At 41.1% G+C, this 23,336-nt stretch overlaps 1 protein-coding gene across 1 annotated transcript in view; it reads left to right on the top strand.

Annotated features, from left to right (window-relative positions):
* The window catches only part of LOC144828373 (uncharacterized), a 319,027-nt gene extending 299,116 nt beyond the window's left edge, over window positions 1–19,911 (top strand). Inside the window, 1 exon segment of the mRNA XM_078686485.1 lies at window positions 8,069–19,911. Within this exon segment, the coding sequence (XP_078542611.1) occupies window positions 8,069–9,240 (1,172 nt within the window). The 3' untranslated portion in view covers window positions 9,241–19,911.
* Window positions 19,912–23,336: the final 3,425 nt, after the last annotated feature.

Raw genomic sequence — 23,336 nt, forward strand, 5'->3', positions numbered from 1 at the left:
GTGTAGCAGACAGTAAGTTTTAATTTTAATATAATGAAATGGAGCTCCTTACTGAATGTTTGGCCTTACCGATTCCAACGATTATGTAAGTAACAATTTCCATGTCTAATATATTAAGTGAGATATTATGTATTTATGTTGATTCAGAAATGCAGTTGATAACTGATGACCATCCTTGAAATGGGTGATGCACTGTTGTAACTGGATAAGTTGTTTTGTTGCACTTACTAAGGTTGATGTTGCACTGATGACAAAAACACTGAATCATCTTGGTCACATGAGGATGTTCGGGTTTTTCTTGGGCAATGTAGAGCTGTAAAAGTATTGGATAAATTATATCTAAATGCAAGCATTGGCTTTAATGTTATACATGAAGTGTTTAAATGGTGATTAGATATGTAACGTGATTTATATTTTAAAATATGTTTATCGGTAGCTCTGAAGAAGTTCTAGTTGAATGAAATTCGTTGGCTACAAGCAAGTTTTTACCTACAAAATGATTGATCAATTACAAAACTGTCAAAAATAGTGTTGGATTTTCATGCATGTGTTAGTAATAACAATTTGAAACAATTGTGCCATATATGTGAGTTTTTAATGATCAATTATTGTTTAACAGTAACTGAGAAGAGTGTGGAGTTCATCTATGAGTCTTAGTAAATATGTTGGTATCTAAACTCAGGAAAGCAGTGGGTTGGTACGCCTCACGAAGATCGACTAGTTTTCCCTCTTTGTATAAAAACATGACATATGCCTCCGTTATTGTGGGTGTAACTGAACCCAAATGTAGAAAGAGTTTAAAGCAGCTGCAGGCTAGGGAGTCATGTCTGACCGAAAGTGTGTATAGAATGCGTTAAGATCATCTGGCCCTGGGAATTTGTTAGGATGTAGGTCTGCAACAGCTTTTGTGACCTCTTTTGGTGTGATTAGCTCTTCAATAGCTTAACTATTGGCATGGTGATAGGAGCAGTACCCCACATTCTATAATGAAAGCACTAACCTCCACTGAGCCTCCCAAAGATAGCACTGAGTAGTATTCCCTGAACTCCTCAATCGTCCACTCTTCCCTACAGATCGCCTCCCTTCTCAGCTGGAATCGGCTTAAGTGCCTTTGCGCACCCAAACCTCTAAGCTAGCATAAGGTCCATCTTATTGGCTTTTCTGTAGAATTATTTCAACACTCCTGCAGATCCCTCAGTGTGCAGGAGGCCCAGTCAACCTCTCGGCCCAGGCAGAGCCCACAAAGAGTTAATTTGCCCTGTTTTCTGAAAGTCTACCTCCGCTGGATTAAGTTCTGCCCCAAGAGTCTTGCCTGGTGTTTTGCTCTGCTGGCGTTGCTGCGCCCTCACCGATATACACTGCCCCCTCACCACAGTTCTTGAAAGTGCCCTCAAGTATCCTCTGGGGAGTTACCCCAAAGTCATTTTCTGTAAACTTATTTGCTATAGTTTCTCTTAAGGAGTGATTGGCCAATTTGTCTCTAAGGAGGCCTTGGTCAAACTCCCAGTGCCCCACCTTCTGGGGGACTAGGAGTCCAGTCCCCCTACCATTTGAGCATGGAGTGATCCGAGATTACTATCGGGCCTTGAGTTACCATATGGGTACTCTCCACCCTGGAGCATCCTGCCTTTGGGCTCAGACAATGTGAACTTCAGAGGTCGCATCCTCATTTAATATAAAGCAAAATAACCACCGGCATTTCTGGACCACCTCGAAGCTCTCCTCACTTTCTTTCACATTAGTCTGGTGCTCTTGTTTTTATTTCCAGCTACTGGCACTTTGCCACTCTGTCATCTTCATTAATGGGCACTCAACTGGAGGCCTTTCAGCGTGTACAAGAGGGCCACAGCCTAATCAGATTTTATTGCCTGCGTTTGTGTGGGTGGCCATGTTAGATGTCTTGTCGTGGAGGTCACTAAAATATTTCTGTAAACCTTCCCTTGGCCAGCAGCCTAGGAGTCTGGATGCTTCCCTTTATCAAAGACATGTTTGCAGGTCTGGAGCCCAGGTTTGGTCTCTCTGGTGACTCATCCCATAAAGCTGCATTAGACACTCAATATTTTGAAGTGCCCTTTGTGTCAACAGCTTCCTTGAGGGCATTTAGGGAAATAGCTTTCCAAGCATCAGGTGGTGGCAGATAGATGAGGCTCAGTCACCTGTGCACCTGGCAGCAATGGCCCTCCGGGTGACCAGGGAAATTCCTTTTCGCTGCCCCCACAGACGCAGCAATAAAAGGGAGGAAGTAAGGCAAACGTACTCCACATCATACCTTTGCAGCCTTATAAACTGTGCTGGTCTGCACTCACAGCCGACTGCAGAGATCAGCTGCTGCAGGACTGCGCAAGGCTGGAGGTTAAATCAGTCATCCCAAGCGGACCCCCCACTATGTTTGGGTGGATGTGGGTGGTGCCTGAGGCCGGGTCTTTGAGTCACTTCAGCTCGGCCTTGTTTGCTTAGTCTGCCATATGCTGCAAGATGGCCAGCATGGCTCCATTGACAGTGCACATGATCATCTATCTGCTCCAACCCCACAGCATCCTCTGTCCTCGATTCTTTCCTCGCTGGAGCTGTTATGTCTAGCGTATGGAGCTCGTGTGAGAGAACTGGTGCAAGAGTTCACCCAAGGGACACCATGCATGTTCCTTCAAAGGCCCTGTTGCCACCCCCAAATATATTTTCTAGTGTCTCAAGCGCATTGTGTTTCATATTGGTTTGATGAAGTAGGGATTTTTTTGTGTTCAGGTGGAAAAAACACTGGCTCATCCTGCTGGAGTCACTGCTAGTATTAGGTAAAGTCTTGTTGGCAAAGAGAAAAATAAATGGCTGGGGCATGGTATGTTGAGGCATGTTTGAATATTCCAGAGATTACACTTAAGCAAGGATGTCGCTGTCTACTTTGAAAACTTGAAGTAATACTTATTGTAGATTTCTTCAAGGAGTACAGATTTTTATTGCTAGAGCAGTCCAAGAACAGAGGGGAGGAGTGCTCTTGGAAGTTTTTCTATATTACTAGGTCAAATACAAACTTGTTTCTGTTTTGCCAGCTGTCCCCGCACAGTTCACAACGATTGAGGCTTTGGATAAGATTACTATGAAAGGAGTAAGCAAAATAAAATTGTTTCTGTACTTTATGCAATGAGGATGAGTCTGATGGGGACGTCAGCAGCAAAGAGCCAGTAGAGATGGGAAAGGGTGGCAAATACACTTCCCACAGGTGACCAATGGCACTTTGCACTTTGTGCAGACTATTGCACTGTATGTACTTGCATTGAAAGTATTGTACTCCAAAAGAACTGAATCTCATGTATCTAGATACCACTGACCGGTGTGATAGATGTTAGCTTGATGGTGCTAATTTTATACTTCTGATGTCGCTATCCTCTCATTGTAGGCATCTTGAGAAAAAGTGATTAACACGACTGAAGAACGGTGGTCGTGGGAATGCCAAGGTACCAATGATACTGAAGGATGAGGATACAGGAGAACCACTACTGACAACAAAAGGTAGGATAGCACTGTGTTGATGTGAGAACTGTCTACTATGGATTAAAGACTGGATTCTTGATATGGCAAAATCCGTAACCTCAAAGAAGAGTCAGAATGGGAGGTAGACTGTTTGAAGTGCTCTGGCTAAGATTTGGAATAGTCTGCCCCGTGAAATCAGACAAATTCAGGAACTACTCCCTTTTAGAAAAGCCATTAAGACCTGGCTATTTCCTTTATTTGAGTTGCCGCCACAGTGTACATACTCCGATTCCTTGAGTTGTTTCAGCGCCAGGATGCCTGCAAGGCGATAGTGCGCTTTATACGTTTCATAAAATAAAATAAGTAAAATAAGGTTTGAGAGAAGTGAATCTGCGGTCAGGCCCTAAAGACACATGAACTGTTTTTTGTGTACCTGCTGAAAAATGAAATGTACTCTGTAGAAGGGCATGTCGGAGTGTAGGTGGACAATTCTTCCATCTGTAATCAATTGTCAAGAAATGTGATCACATAGTACTTTAGGTGCAAGATAAGGGGTGTTTAGGGATATTGGAGAAAGTGTAACACGTACGTTAACTTTTATTCTTTCATCCGTACCAGCTCAATAAATGATCCATTAAAACAAAATAAGTTCCCAAGTCGGTGCTTATGACCTCTACACTGTGGAAAAAAAGACAGGAATTTGTCAGTGAGCTTTGGCGGTACGATACATCTCTGTGTCATCCTGTTTGGGAAGGTACTCAAGTCAGTTTAGAGATGTGGTGGCACCTATTGGAACAGGAGAGTGAGTTCAACTTTTCTGGAACCATTTGGGACCTGTAGTAGATTTAAAGGTGAGGAATCTGCAGATAGCTGGAGTTTCTACCAGAACGATTGTTACCGGAGATAGGTAATTTGTTCCTTAAGAACCATGTGATCCCCAATGTACTTCAAAAATGCTAAACTGTAAAAAATAATTGGGGGTAATCCCTTGTTCCCCCTTAGAACCATTGAACTATAAAACATACAGCCCATTTTTAATAAACTATGGTTTTCACTTTTTCAAAACAGTTGTAAAGTAAATTCCTTTGTAAGTGTGTTTAGGCACTGTAGTCCGTCGCAAGCAAATAAAATCCACCTCTTCATTTGCAATATTACACATATTAGAAATAGTGAATGGATAGACTAAGTTTAGAAACTGATTGTAGAAGTTCTTAAAAGATTTTGAAATTGTATACAGCATTCTAAAACAATAGTGCTTCCAAAAACAAGAACCTGTTTGTTCATTAGCAGGCATACCGGAATCCTCTAATTGTATAATTTGCACTAGTCAAGTCAAAATCACTTTATTCGATTAATTAAAATCACAAAAGTACACAATAAAACGTGATGATAAAAACATTAAAAGTACTAAAATAAGCCCAGCAATTTTGCATATTAAAAAAATATTTACAGAATTCAAATCTTTTACATTTACTTTACAAAGGGGAGAAAATTCATAAACTATTTATATCGTGCTCTCTAAGTTTCTTGGATCTTACAGCTGCGACAAGGTAACTTGCGATGTTAAATATAGTCCAGGTATTATTCAACAGTTGAAGATACATTAGAGCTGGTTTAACCTGATAAAACGCCAACCCTCTTAAGAGTGGGATGATAAATGTTTTCCTCAATGTTGAGTAGTGCTTACAAAAGAACATGAAATGTGTGGTGTTTTGCATTGAACAGTTATCGCAGTCACAAAAGGGAGCCTTGTCTGGGGGTGCTCCATGTCTGATAGTTTCCTAATAAAAGATGTACCTGGTTAAACCAGAATCTGATTAAGAGCCAACGATGGTAAGGTTTAGAAACGACTCTTAGGTACTGTTCCAAGGAAGGGGAAGTGACTAGCAAAAAGTGCTCTCTCACATAATTTGCACTAATTGAAATACACAAATTGAAACAGTGTAAAGTATGCTTGTGCAATATGCTACTCCCATGTAACGTGTTACAGTTTTAACTTTTCAGCCTTTTTATCTTGTTTTTCTGTGATGCACAATGCTTAAAACAGAATTATAGCAGCAGAATCTTCTTAGAACCATAATACAGTCGAGGTGAGAATTTCCACATCTATATACGAGTCATTGGCAGACCCTTGAGCTGAAAGCATTTAACCATTCATAAACAAACTTCGAGAATTATCTCTCTCTCTCTTTCTCTCTATCTGTATATGTATGTATACAGATATATATCAGTGAAAAAACAAAGGTTAAAGTAACAATATGGTTGCTGAAAATATAATTTAAAATATACCATATTGAATGAAAAAACCCTGTTGTCCAACTGATATAATGATCTCAAGTAACTATAACTCTTGCCCCACGATATGTTGCAGTATTAGCAAAGATGTCATAGCACGTCACGAGTAATATGCTACGGTAGAAGCAACTTTGATAAATTTGGAGTACTGCTAATTTTCTCAGAGAAGTAATCCAATATTCATTGCTTTCAAGACGGTCCAAATTAAAGACCCTTGCGCCCTTCCAATGGATCTGGTAGTTGGGGTCTGAGTCAATAGAGGGATCATAGAAAGGCTTGAATAATCCTAATAATCAGTGGTCAAGCGTGTGGCATTACTGGTGCTGTTTCCTTTAAGGATCTCTACCTTGAGGTCTGGTCCTTACATTTAGAAGTCTCACATAGTCCCCGGGAACCCGGGTCATCCAATTAGTCCATGAAACATCCCACTTGGAAAGGACACAGCAAGGTCCTTAAATCAGTGAACCTCAGGAACTGGACAAGGACCAGTTTTTCCAGAATGTAAGTCAGTTGTAAAACAAGACAGTAATTATTCAGATCGTCTGCCAGTAGTGAAATCTTGTTTTAGATGGGCGTCCCCTTGGTAGAATTTATGCTTGCAACTTTTCTGTAGTTGAAGCAGCTCTGAGTGAACAAAGTGTTTGTGTTTTTTTTCATTCATTGAGGAGTCCAGAAAGAGATCATCGAGGGAGCCTGTAGGAAAATATCCCAAAAAATGCTGCCCTGAGGTATACTTCTCCCAGTCGCTCAAAATTTAACAAGAGGAGAAAGATTGTCCTGCAAAATCCCTATATGGAATGTTAAAATGTTTTCTTTGAAAATGGAATGAAATATACTTACACAAAGTTTTTCTTGGCATAGTTGACATCTGACTTTCATTATATAGCTCAATTTATAGATTTGGCGCTCTGCTGATTTGCACAGTATCGATTCCTTTATAGAAGGGCACTTTCCAAAGTCAACAAGACCCTGCGCCTTCTAATGACGCTTCCGTGGATCTGGTAGTTGGGAAGTCTGAGCCAATGGAAGGATATTTTGTAGCTGAAATGGTCCTAACAGAGGTCAGACTTGGGGGATTATTCGTATCGGAGATGGGCTACCAACCAAAGTGTCACATCTATAGGGCACCAAACTTAAAGAGGTCTTATTTTCAATCTGAGCTCTTGTGTTCAAGATTTAATTGGTGGGGGTGCCCACCTGACTGAGTAGTTCACCTGTTGCAACTAGTATATATGTTTTAACTGTGACATTGGACCGTAATATTTCTAGTGCAGCTACTGATGCTTTCCTCCATCTGTGCCTCTCTACTTCAAAATCACTCTTCCTCATCCAACTTCTTTATTTTACAGCCAGGGCCTTTAGAATTATGCAGCAGGGGAGGGCCAAATTATGTGACTGTGTTGAGTAAATAATGCTGCAAAAAAAGGCGAATTATGCAGCACATTATATGATAGCATTACTACATTATTTTGACATTTTTACACTTAACACTGTCTGGTCATTGTTTGTACCTCATTAGTACCAGTTTAACACCCAAATATAGAAATTAGCAACGAAAGTTGGACATTCAACCGTTGCACAGGGCATTCCACTGTGCAGGAAAAGTAATTGCTGCATTTTTTACGAACTTTTGAACTGTTTGAGCTAAAAACAAATTTTTTTGGTTAAAATCTGCAGATCATGCAGCAGATGAATTGTGTGGCAAATGTGTAAAATCTATAATTATGCAAAAAACACCTCCCAGCTACACAGTCGCATAATCCCAGTGGCCCTGGCTATAGCACTTGGCTGAAAACAGGTACCTGATTTCATTTGTACTGTTACAGACATTTGTTTCTCATTCACAGAATCAAAGGACCTGATGAAGAGACCTGGAGCACCCCAACACCAAAGAAGTCCTTTTCAGCATTGGTCCAAAATAATTGTATCAGTGTATATAATCTGAGTAAACCTCCACTCGAAGGGGTATGGTACTGTCAGTAAACTATATTAGTCTACAGAGTCTGAGGAAAGCTGCTCATAGAGCTCACATCTTTACTCACATTCGATGATCAATAATGAGAAACCCCATCCAGATGTGTGACCTCATTTTCATCCTAAAGTAAAATTAGTGCAGCACCAGAATATCCTCAGGAGAAACTATTACAGTGTAAGACGCTTGGGAAAAACTTGGCTCACAGAAGAAATTGGTTGAATTCCCAGAGAATGCTTTCAGGGGAGAAACTCTACCAGTATGAAGAATGTGGGGAAATCTGCAGTGAGGGCTCTTCGCTGCACAGGCATGAATTAGTTAATTATAAAGATAAGTCGTACCAGTGTACGGAATGTGGAAAAAGCTTCACAGAGTCAAAGAAGCTGTTGAGACATCAGCGAATCCATACTTGTGAGAAACGCTATCATTGTACCGAATGTGGCAAACGATTTATAGCTAGACGCTATTTGTTGATACACCAGAGAGTCCATACTGGTGAGAAACCCTATCATTGTACCGAATGTGGGAAACTGTTCTCTCAGGAAATAAACCTTTTAGTACACCAGAGAATCCACACTGGTGAGAAACCCTATCCGTGTTCAGAATGTGGGAAAATCTTCACTCGGAAAAGTAATCTTCTTGTACATCTGCGAGTCCATGCGGGTGAGAAACCCTATCAGTGTACAGAATGTGGGAACATTTTCACTCAGAAAATAAACCTTTTTGTACATCAGAGAGTTCACACTGGTGAGAAACCTTATCAGTGTACAGACTGTGGGAAAGGCTTCAGTCGAAAGAGCACCCTGTTAAGACATCAATTAACCTATACTAACGAGAAGCCCTACCATTGTACAGAATGTGGAAAAGGTTTCACTGAAACATGTGCACTGATGAAACACCAGGGAATCCATACTGGTGAGAAACCTTTTCAGTGTACAGAATGTGGGAAAAGCTTTACTGAAGCATATAATTTGTTGAGACACCAGACAATCCACACTGGTGATAAACCCTTTCAGTGTACAGAATGTGAGAAAAGCTTTACTCGTAAGACGCATCTGTTAAGTCACCAAAGAGTCCACGCTGCTGAGAAACCCTATTGGGGCACCGAATGCAGGAAAAGCTTCACTCAGACAAGCACAATGAGCTTAAGTCCAACAGTTCATACTGATGAGAAACCCTATCAGTGTACAGACTGTGGAAAAAGCTTCAGTACAAAGCACATCCTAGTGGAGCATCAGAGGATTCATAGTGGTGAGAAACCCTTTCTCTGTACAGAATGTGGAAAAAGCTTTACTCTAAAGAGCACACTTTTGGGGCATCAGAGAATTCATACCGGTGAGAAGCCTTTTCAGTGTACAGATTGTGGGAAAAGATTCATTAAATCATACACTTTACTGATACACCAAAGAGTCCATACTGGTGAGAAGCTGTATCAGTGTACAGAATGTGGGAAAAGCTTCACTCGCAGCACAGGTCTTCTCCATCACGAGAGGATCCATACTCGGTAACGGATGATATAGTGTGGGGAATGTGTCAAAAACCCACACTGCTGAAAAACCCTATTGCTGAATGTGGTAAAAGCTTCACTCAAACAAGCAAATATTTCACACATCAGAAAACCCATACTGAGGACAAACCCTACCACTGCATCAAATGTGGGAAAAGCTTCAATGAGAAGTGCAATCTGGTAGTTTAAAGAAAAAACTTTCCCAACTGAAATTAACATGTAAGAGATCCAGTGATGAGAGTCTACATGTTCCCTGTCTGAAGCATTGCAACTTAATCATGCTAACTGTTGGAAAATAATCTCTCATCTAGATAATGTGTATTATGTCACACCTCAGATCATGATTTGAAATCTTGCAGACAGGAGTTGTATAAGAATTATCAGGAGTGCAAAAGTGATGGAATTTTAAATACTTGGAAATTTTGAGAGTGGCCCACGGTCCCTCCGAAAAGAATTGCAAGTAATACAACAAATAAAAGATGAAAATTGCCATGTGCAAGACCCATGATCCCATAAGATGGGATCCCGATTGTGCTGAGCCCGAACATTGACCATGAATCCTGGCGCCATAAAATGTTAACTGTTTAGAATGCAGTTTCTCCAAAAGTTGTGATCAGAGAATCTAGATTTAATTAAAGACACAGATGCTAGCATTATGCACTGTCTCTTTATTGCTACTCCATGGCAGCTTTTTAAAGCAAAACACAGTAAGCATTCCAGGATTAGAACACCTCGAACTACAGAAACCCCAACACAGCACCCACCTTCCTCTTTACATCTGCTCTGGGGCTGAAATGAGAAACCAACTGAATAAAACAGTAGAGCACAAAATATCCAATTTGTATATCACCAAATTGTTAAAGCAAAACACAAAATGAATCAAATCATGTTATAATAACACACAAGCAAAACCATCAACACTCATTTTCTTTCTTTTTGAACCTGTACATCACAAAGAAAAAGCAAGCACCCCCAACTTTTTCCCTCGGGCAGGAAGGGTGGGTTAATGCTATTCTCCATGCCTTCGATGAAATCGCATCACAGTATTTGTAGAATCTACATTTCATGTCAAGAGCAAAGGCTTGCATTATGCATGTACAAAGAAGATGCATGCTCCACAGGCTTCAAATAACACCTTTGCAAAGACCCCCAAATTCGTCCAATCTGCAGCTTTTAGTATTTCCTCAAGTATAAAATAACTTACACAGATTGGGCCCCAATCGTTTTCATATCCACACCTGCTTCAATTCTACACAACCTAACTCAACGTGCTGTAGTCCCTGAACTAACCGGATTATATGGCCTTGCATACAAAATCAACAACTGATTCATAACATCTCTTCGAAACACTTCCATTCTATTTTCATACTCTTTACACACCAAACCACACACAACCTTGATTGGTTTTCAAATCAGCTATACTAAATAGTACAATACATTGTCTTTGTTCTTTGTGAAATTTGAAACAGGAGTCTGTCTGGATTATAAAATCTATTACTGACCTTCAAACATTTTGCATCCAATACCGTTCTAAAAGATATCCTACATAACCAAGTTGCCAATGTAGCAGACAACTGCCTTAAGGTCAAGGGCCTATTAGAGGGCTGCTCCTCCAGATTCCTAAAAATCAAGGTTATATCCCACATAAGATTTTATTTTGGTTTAGGCAACCTTCATAGTTTGATGCCTTTCATAACTCTAGAAATCAAAATATCCCTACCAATTAAAAAACCATTAACAGCGCCTTGAGACCCTCCCGGGTGAGTAGTGCGCTATACAAATGGCATGATTGATTGATTGATTGAGTCCAGCAGCCACCGCTGGTCTATACACACCTAGAAAAATCTACTTGCGACTCACTATGGCGAGTCAGATTTTATCAGGTTGCACTATGTTTAGCACCTACTCGTCTGTTCTGGTGGGTGAACTTAGGCTGGAAGGAACAGGTGTTCTGTTCATTCAGAAAGTGAATGAGCAATAAAGACGCCTTTAAAACTTGTTTTTATCTTGACACATATGCTGTCTGTTCAAGGACAGAGGTCAAATGTCAGTTTGTCTTTTTACAATTGTTTTCTTATCCTGGTAAATGATGTTTACTTTTCTTTCTCTTGTTACAGTTTGGGGTTTTTGTCAAGTGAGCTGTCTGACAATCATTGTGAAACAAAATAATTTTTTTTAACGCACAACATTTAAACAGCTTGCAAATGAATAGTACAAGTATTAAAAAAAATATCAGGAAATACAAAAGATTTTTTTTTGTTGGTAATTTGGAAGTGTCCTGAAAACAGATTTAAATAGGAGCAGAACAAATCAGAACACTTTACTTGGTGAAGTGCAAATAACAAATATTTGCAGAAACTCGATTTGCAAGCATTATTCACTATATAGCTCTATCAGTAAAACCCCTTGTCAGTGTGAAATGTTGTGTTCATTTCAACAGAAAATCTGCTGATTTTAAATAAGTGTGCTACCACTTCATGCTTTAGTGATGTATTTATTAAAAATGATAGTTTTTAAACATGATTTGAGAAACATTCCTGCCCCGGCCCTGATGACAATGCAGTTAATGGACTAAGGGGCAAGTTAGCGGCCATGTCTTTACTAGAAGTGGCTAGATATGTAGTACATATGGAGCAGCCTGTTAAATCAAACAAAAGTGTTTTTCGTACAGCAGACATGCTGAACTCGCATGCATGAATGTGCTCTCAAAAGTGATAAAGAAGAAAAAAGTGCCTCAGTGAATTAAGATATTTGCCCAGGATCACATAATTTGAAACCAGTTTATGGGTTGGGCATTATAATTCGGTTGAGTAGATTATTTAAATCACAAGACCTGCAGGCCTAGTAACAGTTTAATGATTTTTCAAGGTCTGCTACAACAATTTATAGTCCTGTAACTCAACCTTTCTCATAGGTACTTGTCAAAAAGAATTGAGAATTCTATTGGAGAAGCCCCCATGAGAGCCAGATCTATTTCCAAGTATGTATGTATTTAGCTTCTAAAGCGCGCAGCTACCCCTGACAGAGGTGTCCCGGCACTACTGGAGACAGAAGGAAGTGAGGGCGAGTTGGAGGTATTGAGTCTCCGTGTGCTAAGGGAGGCTGAAGAGCCAGGTCTTCAAAGTCTTCCGGATGATTGACTCCGATGTGGCTTTCCTGATGTGTTCCGGCACCAACAAACCCAGGTACTCGGCGCCAGATCATCTCTTTCTTGTAACAGGGGTCCAAGACTCTTAAACAACACCTGAGCCTTCTCTGAAAGACCTGCAAATTGCTCTCCTCTCCTTAAATCCTCCAAGCAAGAAGGTTAAATACTCTGTTGTTAGTTATTTCTTGGTAGGTAACATTTAATAAAAAGATTTATAAAAAACAAATAAAAAACTCTGTTGCTCACCAATACATTTTTCCCCTTTTGGACCCAACAGCAATCCCCCGGAAGTAATGATCAAAAAAAAGTTTGACCAATGCTAACTCTAACATCCCTGGAAACCATGGTTGACTCGCCCCCAAAAGGAGTAATCCTAACTACATTGAATTTCTGTTTCCGCGCCGTCAACAATGCTCTCTGAATCATTGCAAATGGTGGTAAAGCATAACGTAGAAGAGTTCTCCAGTCCTGTTGAAATGCATGTCTTTGCCTGTGGATCCGGTCTCCAACTATAATAGCATTCTAATTGATTTGTTAGTCTCAATGCAAACAACTCTGCCTTGAAAGGTTCCCAAATCTCCTACAACCTCTCAAACACTTGAACTTTCATCTACCGAATACTGTCATCTTTTAAATATGGAGAGTTCCCATCTGCTTTCACATTGTTTAACACTGTACAATACTGTTCCTGCAAACCTACCTAGTGCTCTAGACAGAAATTCCAAATTTCCTTGACTAATTCTGTAAAATTCTTGGACTTGACCTAATCAGTTTATATCACGCACTGCAGAAACATTCTCCATCTTTAACATAAATTGCACTTTTTAAAATAATCCTGCAAGGCTTTTTAATGCAAACAGTCCTGCCCTCATTTCCAAACCAACTTTTCCTCAGACCATCTGTCACCAGTCTCCTGACGTCCTAAGCACGCACCCCATCCCAAGATGCTTGCATTGGACGCTATCACAAAAACTGGACAAATACCAAATATTTCCCGTCCATTCCATGCATCTAAATTGCTTACCCATAAATTCAACTGTTCAATCACCTGTATTATCAAAACAATCCCCATACCTTAAGCCTTTTCTTCAAACTGTCCGCCGTCAACCTCCATAAAGTTCTGTAGTCAAGAAGGTTTGGGAAAACTGCCTGAATCGAGGAAGACAATAAACCTATTATTTTTACTGAGGTCCTTAAAGTAAAAACTTTTTCAAAACCTCCTTCACTTCTGTCTTTATTCTTGCAACGTTGTTCTCTGGTGAACCTAAAATGGCTTAAACCGTATTCACTTGCAATCCCAAAACCTCCAGAAAGGCTCAAACAAACTTTTCCATGCTGATCAAGAAACCCAAAGACTCGAAGCGATCCTTAGCCATCTTTAAATCCTTCTTCAACTCCTCTCGATCCTCACCGAACACCTGGAGAGAAACTACCTGCTTGATGCCTCTTAATCCGTTTTTCGCACCAACCACAGCACCAAGACCTCCCTGATCACCACCACTGATGACATCTGTGACAGGGGAGAATCCTCCTCGACCACTCTACAGCATTTAATACAGTATCCCGTCACACACTCGTCAAGAGACTGCACCACATCAGGATTCAGGGAGACGCCCTCAGATGGATCGCATCCTTCCTCACAGGATGAAGTCAGAAAATTCCGCCTTTTTTCCATTCATCTCATGACCCAAGAGCACGCTCTATAGCGTCCCTCAAGGGTCCTCCCTCAGCCCCACCCTCTTCAACACCTATATGATGCCTCTAGCCTGCATCGTCAGAACCCACGACCTCAACATCATATCCTATGTCGACGACACCCAGCTCATCCTCTCACTCTCAGCAGAGCCTACCACCACCAAGACCAATTCCACAACTGCATGAAGAATGTCGCTGACTGGATGAAAGCCAACTGTCTGAAGCTCAACACTGACAAGACTGAAGTTCTTATCTTCTGCAACAAGGCCTCCCCATGGAATGGCTCCTAGTGGCCTGCTGATCTCGGATCCACTCCCACACTGACAGACCATTCCCGCAACCTCTGTATTATCCTGAAAAGCAAACTCACCATGAAATGACAGATCAACGATGTCTCCTCCGCCTGCTTCAACACTCTCCGCATGCTCCTCAGAATCTTTATTTGGCTCCCCATCTGCAGAAGAAAAACCCTCACACCGTAGTCACCAGACAGCTGGACTACGGCAACGCACTGTACGCTGGAACCGCCACCGAGCTCACGAAGAGACTCCAGACGATACAGAACACGGTGGACAGACTCCTCTTTAACCTTCCCAAATGGACCACATCACCCCGCACCTTAGAAACCTCCACTGGCTCCCCATCCAGAAAAGATCCCAATTCAAGATCTTGACACACGCCTACAAAGCCTAGGACCAGCATACGTCAACCAATGGCTGAACTTCCACCATCTGTCCAGAAAACTTTGCTCCGCATCCCCCGCCCTCGCATAGACAACGCAGATCTGCCAAAGCAACAGGGGAGGCTGTTACTTCTCATACCTCGCTGCCAAGTCCTGGTATGACCTTCCCCTCCACCTCTGAACATCAAAATCGCTGGCGAAATTCAGAAAGCGCCTCAAGACTTGGCTTTTCAACTGAGCCCTTCAACCGAGCGCTAGATTCCCTCACGGGTGATTAGCTGCTCTTTACAAATATAGATTGATTGATTGAAACTGAGACATAATCAAAAAATCATCCAGATAAATGATCATTCTTAGTCCCCTTTTTCTTAAATATCGTGCTACCGAACGAAGGACCTCTGTAAAACACAAGCGGGCAGATGCAAGCCCAAACAAATGGTAAGTAAATTGGTAAAGGACACCCAAACACCTGAACCGTAAATATTTGCAACTCACTTTTGACATTGGAATCGTAAAATAGGCAGCTTTCAGATCCACTTTTACCGACCAGTCATTCACTTGCCAAGTATCCATCCTTCTTGAAATGTCTGCATACGAGAAACCAATTTAAATTACTCATATTTATCACAGGTCGTCAACCTTTGTCTTTCATTATTATGAAGTTCTCTTGCAATATCCGCTCTTTTCTCAACCTCCAACTCTACTTGTTTTTGCAACTCTTCTGCAAAAACCATCTCTTTCAGACCTTGAGATTGAAAAGGTATCTCCCTGAACTCTATTATGAACTTTCTGCCACATTCAAATCCCATTAATCTCTTGTTAGCAACACCATTTCTCTGGAATACCTTTCAAACGACCTCATACCTTTCCTTGGACAGAGCCAATGGAAGTCTCTATCCTTGCCTTCACTACCCTGCAGCTGTTCAGCCCTCCTCTTGATTGTCATCCTCTGCTTGACACCCCCCTCTGGGGTTTCACATTGGAATCTTTTAAAGCTACTGCGTCCTTGTGATTGGTAACAGAACCTTTAGAAACCTCAGCCAGAGAAACCTTCCCTTCCTCCAGCCATCAAAACCTCTTCCTCCAAACACCTTTCTAAGACATGTGTGTGCTTTATCCAAGCTACTAAAGGTTGAGACCTACTTGACAACCCCCACTACCAATCCTTCTAAAATAAGCAAACCCTTGGGGTCCTTGTTCGTTTCTTTCTTATCAAAGTCCCCCAGTACTCATACAAATGACCTCTTTTCTTTCAGTATCAAAGCTGCATTAGTATTCTCCAAAACAACAGACTGCTCTGTGGCTCCAACCTCTTAGCAGATCAGCATCAACAATCATTCCTTTTGACTTTGCCTCTTCTGCCATGTCCACAATCCTTGCCAAAGGTCTTATTACATCTAAAAACCTATTATGTCATTGATTAAGGGCACTCTCCAGCCGCTTCCTCGAATCTCTGCCAAACTTGGATAAGAAACATATTAAATCCAGGTCCGGAGTAACACACGCTTGATCAATTACAGGACATGAGCGCTGTGTCCACATAACTGCCTTGGCCTCCTCCTCCTCCAAGGACCTCCGAATCCAAAGCTTAAACTCTGCCACGTGATCCAAGGGCCACCAGTCAGTACTTCGTGGATGCTTATCATGTCTGGACTAAACATATCATCTCTTTGCGGGTCTTTAACAATAGTCCTACCTATACGCACCTGATCCATCTTGACAGAAATAACTTTTCTCACCAGGTCGTGCCTTAAACTCTTTTGTGCGGCCCAGGACAATCTCAATTGTGCCGCGAAGGACACCTCTTACTTCTCTGGTGCTAAGGCCACCTCTCTCTATAGCTTGCAAACTCATCATTAGTTTTCTCAATATTCTATCTTTTGTTTTCCCACCTACCTTTCTCACTTCTATGCTCTCCAATGACCAACGTTCCTCCTCCATTTCAATTAATTCCTTTCCTTTTTTATTTTACCCAAAACAGGCTCCAAACCTCCTTTTATAGATGTTCTCACCTCTTTCTCCACCAGTCTTTTAATCATCCCTTCTTGGACTTGTGCCCCAGAAATTTCTTTCCCCCTTACTCACTCTTTTTTTCCTTTTTTAAATAATTTTTTTATATTTAAACCTAATCCTCTTGGAAACTACCTTCCCTAATTGCTGTGCTCACCAATTCTCGTTGCTGATATCAAATGCCTGGTAAAATATATCCGTTTAGCAGACACAAATGTATTTCATAAAATGCCCACCAATCGGATGACTTTTCTAAAATGGTGGCTTAAAAACGTTATGTTATCATCACGACCGCCCACATCAAGCCGATACCGTAAAACCCCCTGTCATTCGATGAGAGAAAACTCTGCACCAAGAGAGCCCTGCTTGCCCTCAATATCTCACAGACCCCGCGAGACAGGGACCGCACTTGCTCCACATCGCATGCTACCAATCAACAGACGTGGCCTTTCAAATTTCGCAGCCTGACTGAAAGGAAAAATGCGTAAGACCCTTAAAATGCCCAAAAAAGGTATCAAAAAACCTCTTTTACCTACTATGTTATCCTGAAACGCTTCGTCACCAAACAATTAGATCCACATATAAATAAATATTCAAATAAAATAAAGATCCCTAACTCGCGAAAATTTGGATATATGGATAAAACGTATTCATTTCACAGCCAGAAACACCAAACCCCACAATTCCAACACATATAAATCCTCATGCAAAAGTATTAGAGGTAATTACCTTGGAGCAGCAATAAAAGGAGAAAAATAGCTGCAGTCTTGCGGTTTGTGTAGTCTTGAGGTGTTCTTATTCTGGAATGGTTATTGTAGTTACTGTGTTTTGCTTAAGTGGCTGCCATGGTGTAACAACAAAGAGATGATGCATATTTCTAGCCTTGGATCTTGATATGAAATTGAGAGCGTGCCTTACTGCAGGTAAGAAAAGAAGTGTTACGGTCTTGGTGCATAAAAAGGATGACTAATTTGCACATTTGGAGTCTGTTCGAAAAAAATCTCATATGAACATTTCTGTAGTTTCTGTCTCCCTATGGCTGAGATGAAAATAATAACTTAAGAAGCCCAGGTTTTATGCACATATACCTGGTAGTGAGGATCTATAAATATGAAGGTCATAGAAGGATGTTGGAGTATGAATCCACCCATTGATATGGTTGACATACTGACCTTATGTTAAAAATAGTGAAGCTAGGAGTCTGCATGTCCTTTTACAGTTTCTAGTATCTCTTCATAACAACACGAAATACTTCACATCGAGGAGTTTCTGGAAAATGTATGCATCAGAATTGGCATTGACTGGGATGCATTGTGCCCCTCTTCTGTTTATAAGCTTTGCTTGGTTTACCATACCTGTAAAAACTAGTGAGCATGTTTCTCCTAGCATTAGTAGAAGAAATAATCAGAATTCTAATCTATACGGATGACATTATAGCTCTGGAATTAACCCAGTAGGAATCCAATGTGGTTTAAATGAACTGGATATATATTCCCAAACAATTCTTGAACACCCATCTTATGGGAAGCTGATAAATAGGTTTACAAAGAGATATGCATTTCATCGCTTCTTGTGAAGGAGCCTTTGGTTGATGAATAAATATATATATATATATATATATATATTGGTTTAACTTGATTTTTGGAAACAACATAGTACTGAATCTGCACTGGTAACAGCAACGGGAGAAATAAGAGCTACTCTTGATCATGGAGGAAATGCCGCCCTGGTATTATTTAACCTCTCCGCAGCGTTTAACATGGTAAACCACTGGGTGCTGGTGATTGACTGCGGAGTATGGTAATAGGGGGTACAGCACTGATCCTTCTGCAGTCATTTTTGACAAATAGGCACCAAAGAGCCTTGGTGGGGAATTTTACTTTCCAAACCTACCACCTGCCTTGTGGGGTTCCGCAACGCTCATCCCTGAGCCCCACATTGTTTAATTTGTATGTCACTTCATTGGCTAAGCTCATCAAGTCCTTCTCGTTCTCCATGGCATCCTATCCGGATGACACACAGATTATAGTGTCTCTTGCTAAAAATGCAAACAAACCCTGGGTACTCTTTTAGGGAATGTATGCATGAAGTAAACAAATGGATGAATAAAAACTCTCTGATGCTAAACTCCTCTGAAATGGAGATTATTTTGATTGGAAACAACCCCTCTATTTGGTCACACTCTTCATGGCCAGCAGAACTAGGAGCACTCCCTATACCGGTCCCAAAGGCAAACAACCTGGGATCCTAATTGATAAAGATCTGAAGTTGCAAGATTAAATTGCTAAAGTTACCTCGGCCTCCTACTACTCGCTGAGAATTATAAAAAACCTTTAGAAATATCTGCCCTTTAAACTCCTAAAAACTGTGTTAATTTCATTGGTTCTGAGGAGGATAGACTATAGCAATAGTTCTTACCTTATTATCTCAGCCAGACTCCAAATAAAGCTCCTAACCTTGCAGAATGCATCAGCAGACATTCTTCTAAAGGTGTCTAGGTTTGAATCTGCAAAGGGAGCCATTAGGGCACTCCACTGGCTTCCAGTGAAGCAGCAGATAGAGCTTAAGGTTCTGTGTACAGCTTTCAGGGCCCTCCATGGGAATGGTCTGGGGTATTTCAGGGAACCACTTTAGATGGTACACTCCGAGCAAGACTCTTCTCTCGATCTCTGCTAAAAATCTTAGGGAAACTATGGGGGGGGGGGGGTTCTTTAGATGATCTGCTTTGCTATGGAATCCCTTGCCAAGGAATCTTAAGTCGTCCACCTGTTTACAAGATTTTAGAAAATCTTTAAAAACGTAACTCTTTGCTTCTAACTAGGAAAATCTAAAGCTTCACTACCTGTCTGATCTTCATAGCGCCTAGACTACTACGGGCATTAGCTTGCGCTTTATAAATATTTTCATTCATTCATTAATAAATACTCATGTAACATCTTACGTTAATCAATAGCTAAATGCCCATGCAATGAAGGTGATTTATGAACCTCCAACAGTGACCTTTTACTGCAGAATATTTATGAACTTTTAAGGTTTTCTTAGATATCAAATATTAACAAAGATATGTAATGTGGAAAAAGTGTTTTGTTTTAATAGGCGTAACTCAAAACTGAAATAAAAGTTTAAATTTGATTTGACAGCTGGAGTACAATCCATTACTGTTTGCTGAATATATATTTCTCAAAAAGATAATGTAAATGAATAGATGAAAGTTCTTTGGTCTGAAAATGTTAATTCCATTCATTTTGAATGTAGTGCTTTCTTTGGCTAGTGCTATCACGTCTAAAGTTTCTGTGTACATGTGCAAAATTAAAGAGACTGCTGTTCAGTGAATGGAAAAAAAAAACAAAGGGTACAGTTGCATTTAGAAGTTTTGACCCCTGATGGTGCTCTTCAAAGCAACTTCCTCTATAGAGAAGTTTGTGTGCCTTGATAGTGAGAATTTCTCATTTCTTACTGCCTGTGAATTAAGAATTCGTGTTTTGCAAGGAATCTTGCCTCCAACTCCCACCCCCCTTTTTCTCTTTTTAAACCTAGTGCATGCACATGTGGAAATTGAATTACATGCAAATTTGCATCTTCTTACTCTGGGTTGGGAATAGACAGAATTTAGATCTCCCCTACTTGAGAGCTGGCCCATATTGTCGTCACTTTCCAAGCACTCTTCAAGGGTGTAGGTTGCTTGAAGGACAAGACATTATTGCCCCAACATTGTTCCTGTAGTGGGGACGCGTCTGTGCCAACCGCACGTACATGCATGAGTTGGGGGAACCCTTGGGCCCCCCCCCCCTGTGACCGACTTGTAAAGCTACGGGTGAAGGGGGGGACCGGAGCGGACCCCAGAAGTCCAGTTCCCGGAGTTTTTACGAGTCGGAAACTCCGTTTCGATCCAGCTGTCCGAATCGTGCATCCTACCGGCTCGGTCGTAAATTGCCTCTATTGCGTGGCACGGTTCGCTTATGTCCGACGCGTACAGAGTGATCCAGACCCGGGAACATCTCGGTCAGCGATTACACGTTTCCAGCATCGCACTTGCTCGCTTGTACAGTTGTACGAGTCGGTTGGAAAACACGTGTCCGGCTCGTACTTATCCCGGCCGGATCGCGTTCGTAGCCATTCTGAGCGAGATCAGAATCAGCCCCTAAGTGTTCATGTATATGGACAAGCGTTTAGCCTGCCAAATATGCACATGATGATTGACAATTTCATCAGACAGGTTAACTTGTCTGTTGATTCTCGAGCAAGGAGCTCAACTCTGAATAATACCAACTACTTCTTGATCCTGAATCGCAATATATCCCATTATTTCAATGCTTGTTGATCTCAAAAGGTTCAAATGCTTACACTTCGGCATCTCTCGTGCCATAGAGGTTTGTCGGAACCATATTTGAGCAGTTCATGGGACTCTAGAAAGTTATTATTGTAGATTCAAGGCACTTTTAAACCATCGCCAAAACTACAGTCTCACGTTAAGTAGCAAGTGATTTTGTTTACGCAGTGTAAACTTCCTTAGACATTGCTTCTGAGCTATTCAGGTAGCTCCAGGCCCAACAAAAGTGCAGGAAATTAGGTTGTCCCCTGTGCTGTAACTGTACTGCTTCCTTAGCATGGGCAAATACTGTAGACGTTTCATAAGAAATGTTACATCGCTCAATGACCCTCGCAGAAACTTAAATCTAAGGATGTAAGGGGGGCCTAGACGAAATAACACCAACAAGTGCTATGAGATGTTTAAGTAAATGTGCTTGTATATAACTGCGTGCTATAATTCATCTATGACTGTCTAAATGTGTATGTAAGTGGCTGCATAAATACTTCAGTGCTTGTGTAAGGCAATAGAGAGCTATGTACGTGTGACGAAAACTACCTTTCAGTCTGCTGCATGCATAAATAGTTCCTGGTGAGTGACTAAATGTATAAGTGTTTCAGTAGCTGTCTGTAACTGAAAGACAGGCTCTATGCTTTTGTGAACATGTATGTCAATTGGTTTAGGGATGGCATACTCTATGTAGTACTTGGCATAGAGGCCTGCAGGTACACAGGTAACTTATTCAACTCAAAATGATATCTCTTAATGTCTTAAGCGCAAAACAGCATCCTTTATGGCATGCCTACAACATATCTTAGAAGGTGATTATGTGCACTGAAACATCGGTTTGACACTTCACAAACACCTATATTATGCCAAGCGAACCTTGTAGTGAGAGTGCACTGACAGGGTCTGCACTAGTAGCCATCACCCATTTTGAAATAGTATTTCACTGCATGGTTGAGAAGATTATGTCAGTTCTTGCCTACATATCTGAGCTAGTGTAGAAGTACAGCTCTATCAGTGCCATGAGATGTTTAGGTAAATGTGCTGGTATGTAACTGTCCGCTATAATACCTCTATGGCTGTCTAAATGTGTATGTACATGGCTGCAGAAATGCTTCCGTGCCTGTGTTAGGCAATGCAGAACTACGTAGGTGTGAATGCAACTTCCTTTGAGTCTTCTACATGTGTTAATAGTTTCTGGTGAGTGACTGAGTCTATACCTGCTTCTGTAGCTGTCTCAGTAGCTGAAACAGAGGCTTTATGTTTTTCTGAATAATTATGTCAGTTGCTTTAGGGATGGCATACTCTATGTAGTACTTGTCATACAGGCATGTAAGTGCACAAGTAACTAAGGGCCAGATGTATGACCTATTTTTGCCAACGGGACCCCTTCCCATTTGCAAATGCATGCAAAATAATTTTTTAAGGGCAGGCAGTGGTCCCAGGGACTACTGCCTGCCCTTAAAAAACGAAACAAAAAGCTTTAATATATATATTTTTTTAAATGTATCCCATTTTCCTTTAAGGAAAACGGACTGCATTTAAAAAGAAAATGCTGCTTTATTAAAAAGCAGTCCCAGAAATGGTGGTCTGCTGAGCCCAGCAGGCCACCGTCCCTGGGAGGGCTGGCATTCACAATGGACTCGCAAATTGCGAGAGGCTCATTAATATTAATGAGCGTCGCAATTTGCAACCCCAGTGGGAATTGCAAAATAGTGTAAACACACTGTTGTACATTATCATTTCAGTTAGCGCCTCACAATTTGCGACTCACAATGTGTCGCAAATTGCGAGGCGCTAAATGAAAGGGTCGTACATCTGGCCCTTAGTGAACTGAAAAGAACACCTCTCATCTTTTAAGCACAAACCAGCATGCTTTATAGCACACCTACAACAACTCTCACATGTGACTTGTGCATACTACAACTTGGATTTAAGACTTGACAAACATCTTTTACATGGTAAATCAAACTAAAAGTGAAAGTGCACACACAAGACCTGCACTACCAAGCTTCATCCATACTTGAAAGAGTATCTTCATGAAGAATCAGAGAAATTGTAGGAGTACACCTGTAGCAGTGCCATGAGACGTGCAAGTAAATGGGCTGGTATGTGATGGCCTATTTTAGTATCTCTCCGAGTCTCTAAATATCTATTTAAGTTGCTATAAACAAACACCCCACTGCCTGTGTTACGGAAAAGAGAGCAATATATATGTGACCCATCTGGTGAGAGGCTGGTTCTTCC

This window comes from Lissotriton helveticus, chromosome 4_1, assembly GCF_964261635.1.
Source record: "Lissotriton helveticus chromosome 4_1, aLisHel1.1, whole genome shotgun sequence".
Classification (NCBI taxonomy): Eukaryota; Metazoa; Chordata; class Amphibia; order Caudata; family Salamandridae; genus Lissotriton; species Lissotriton helveticus.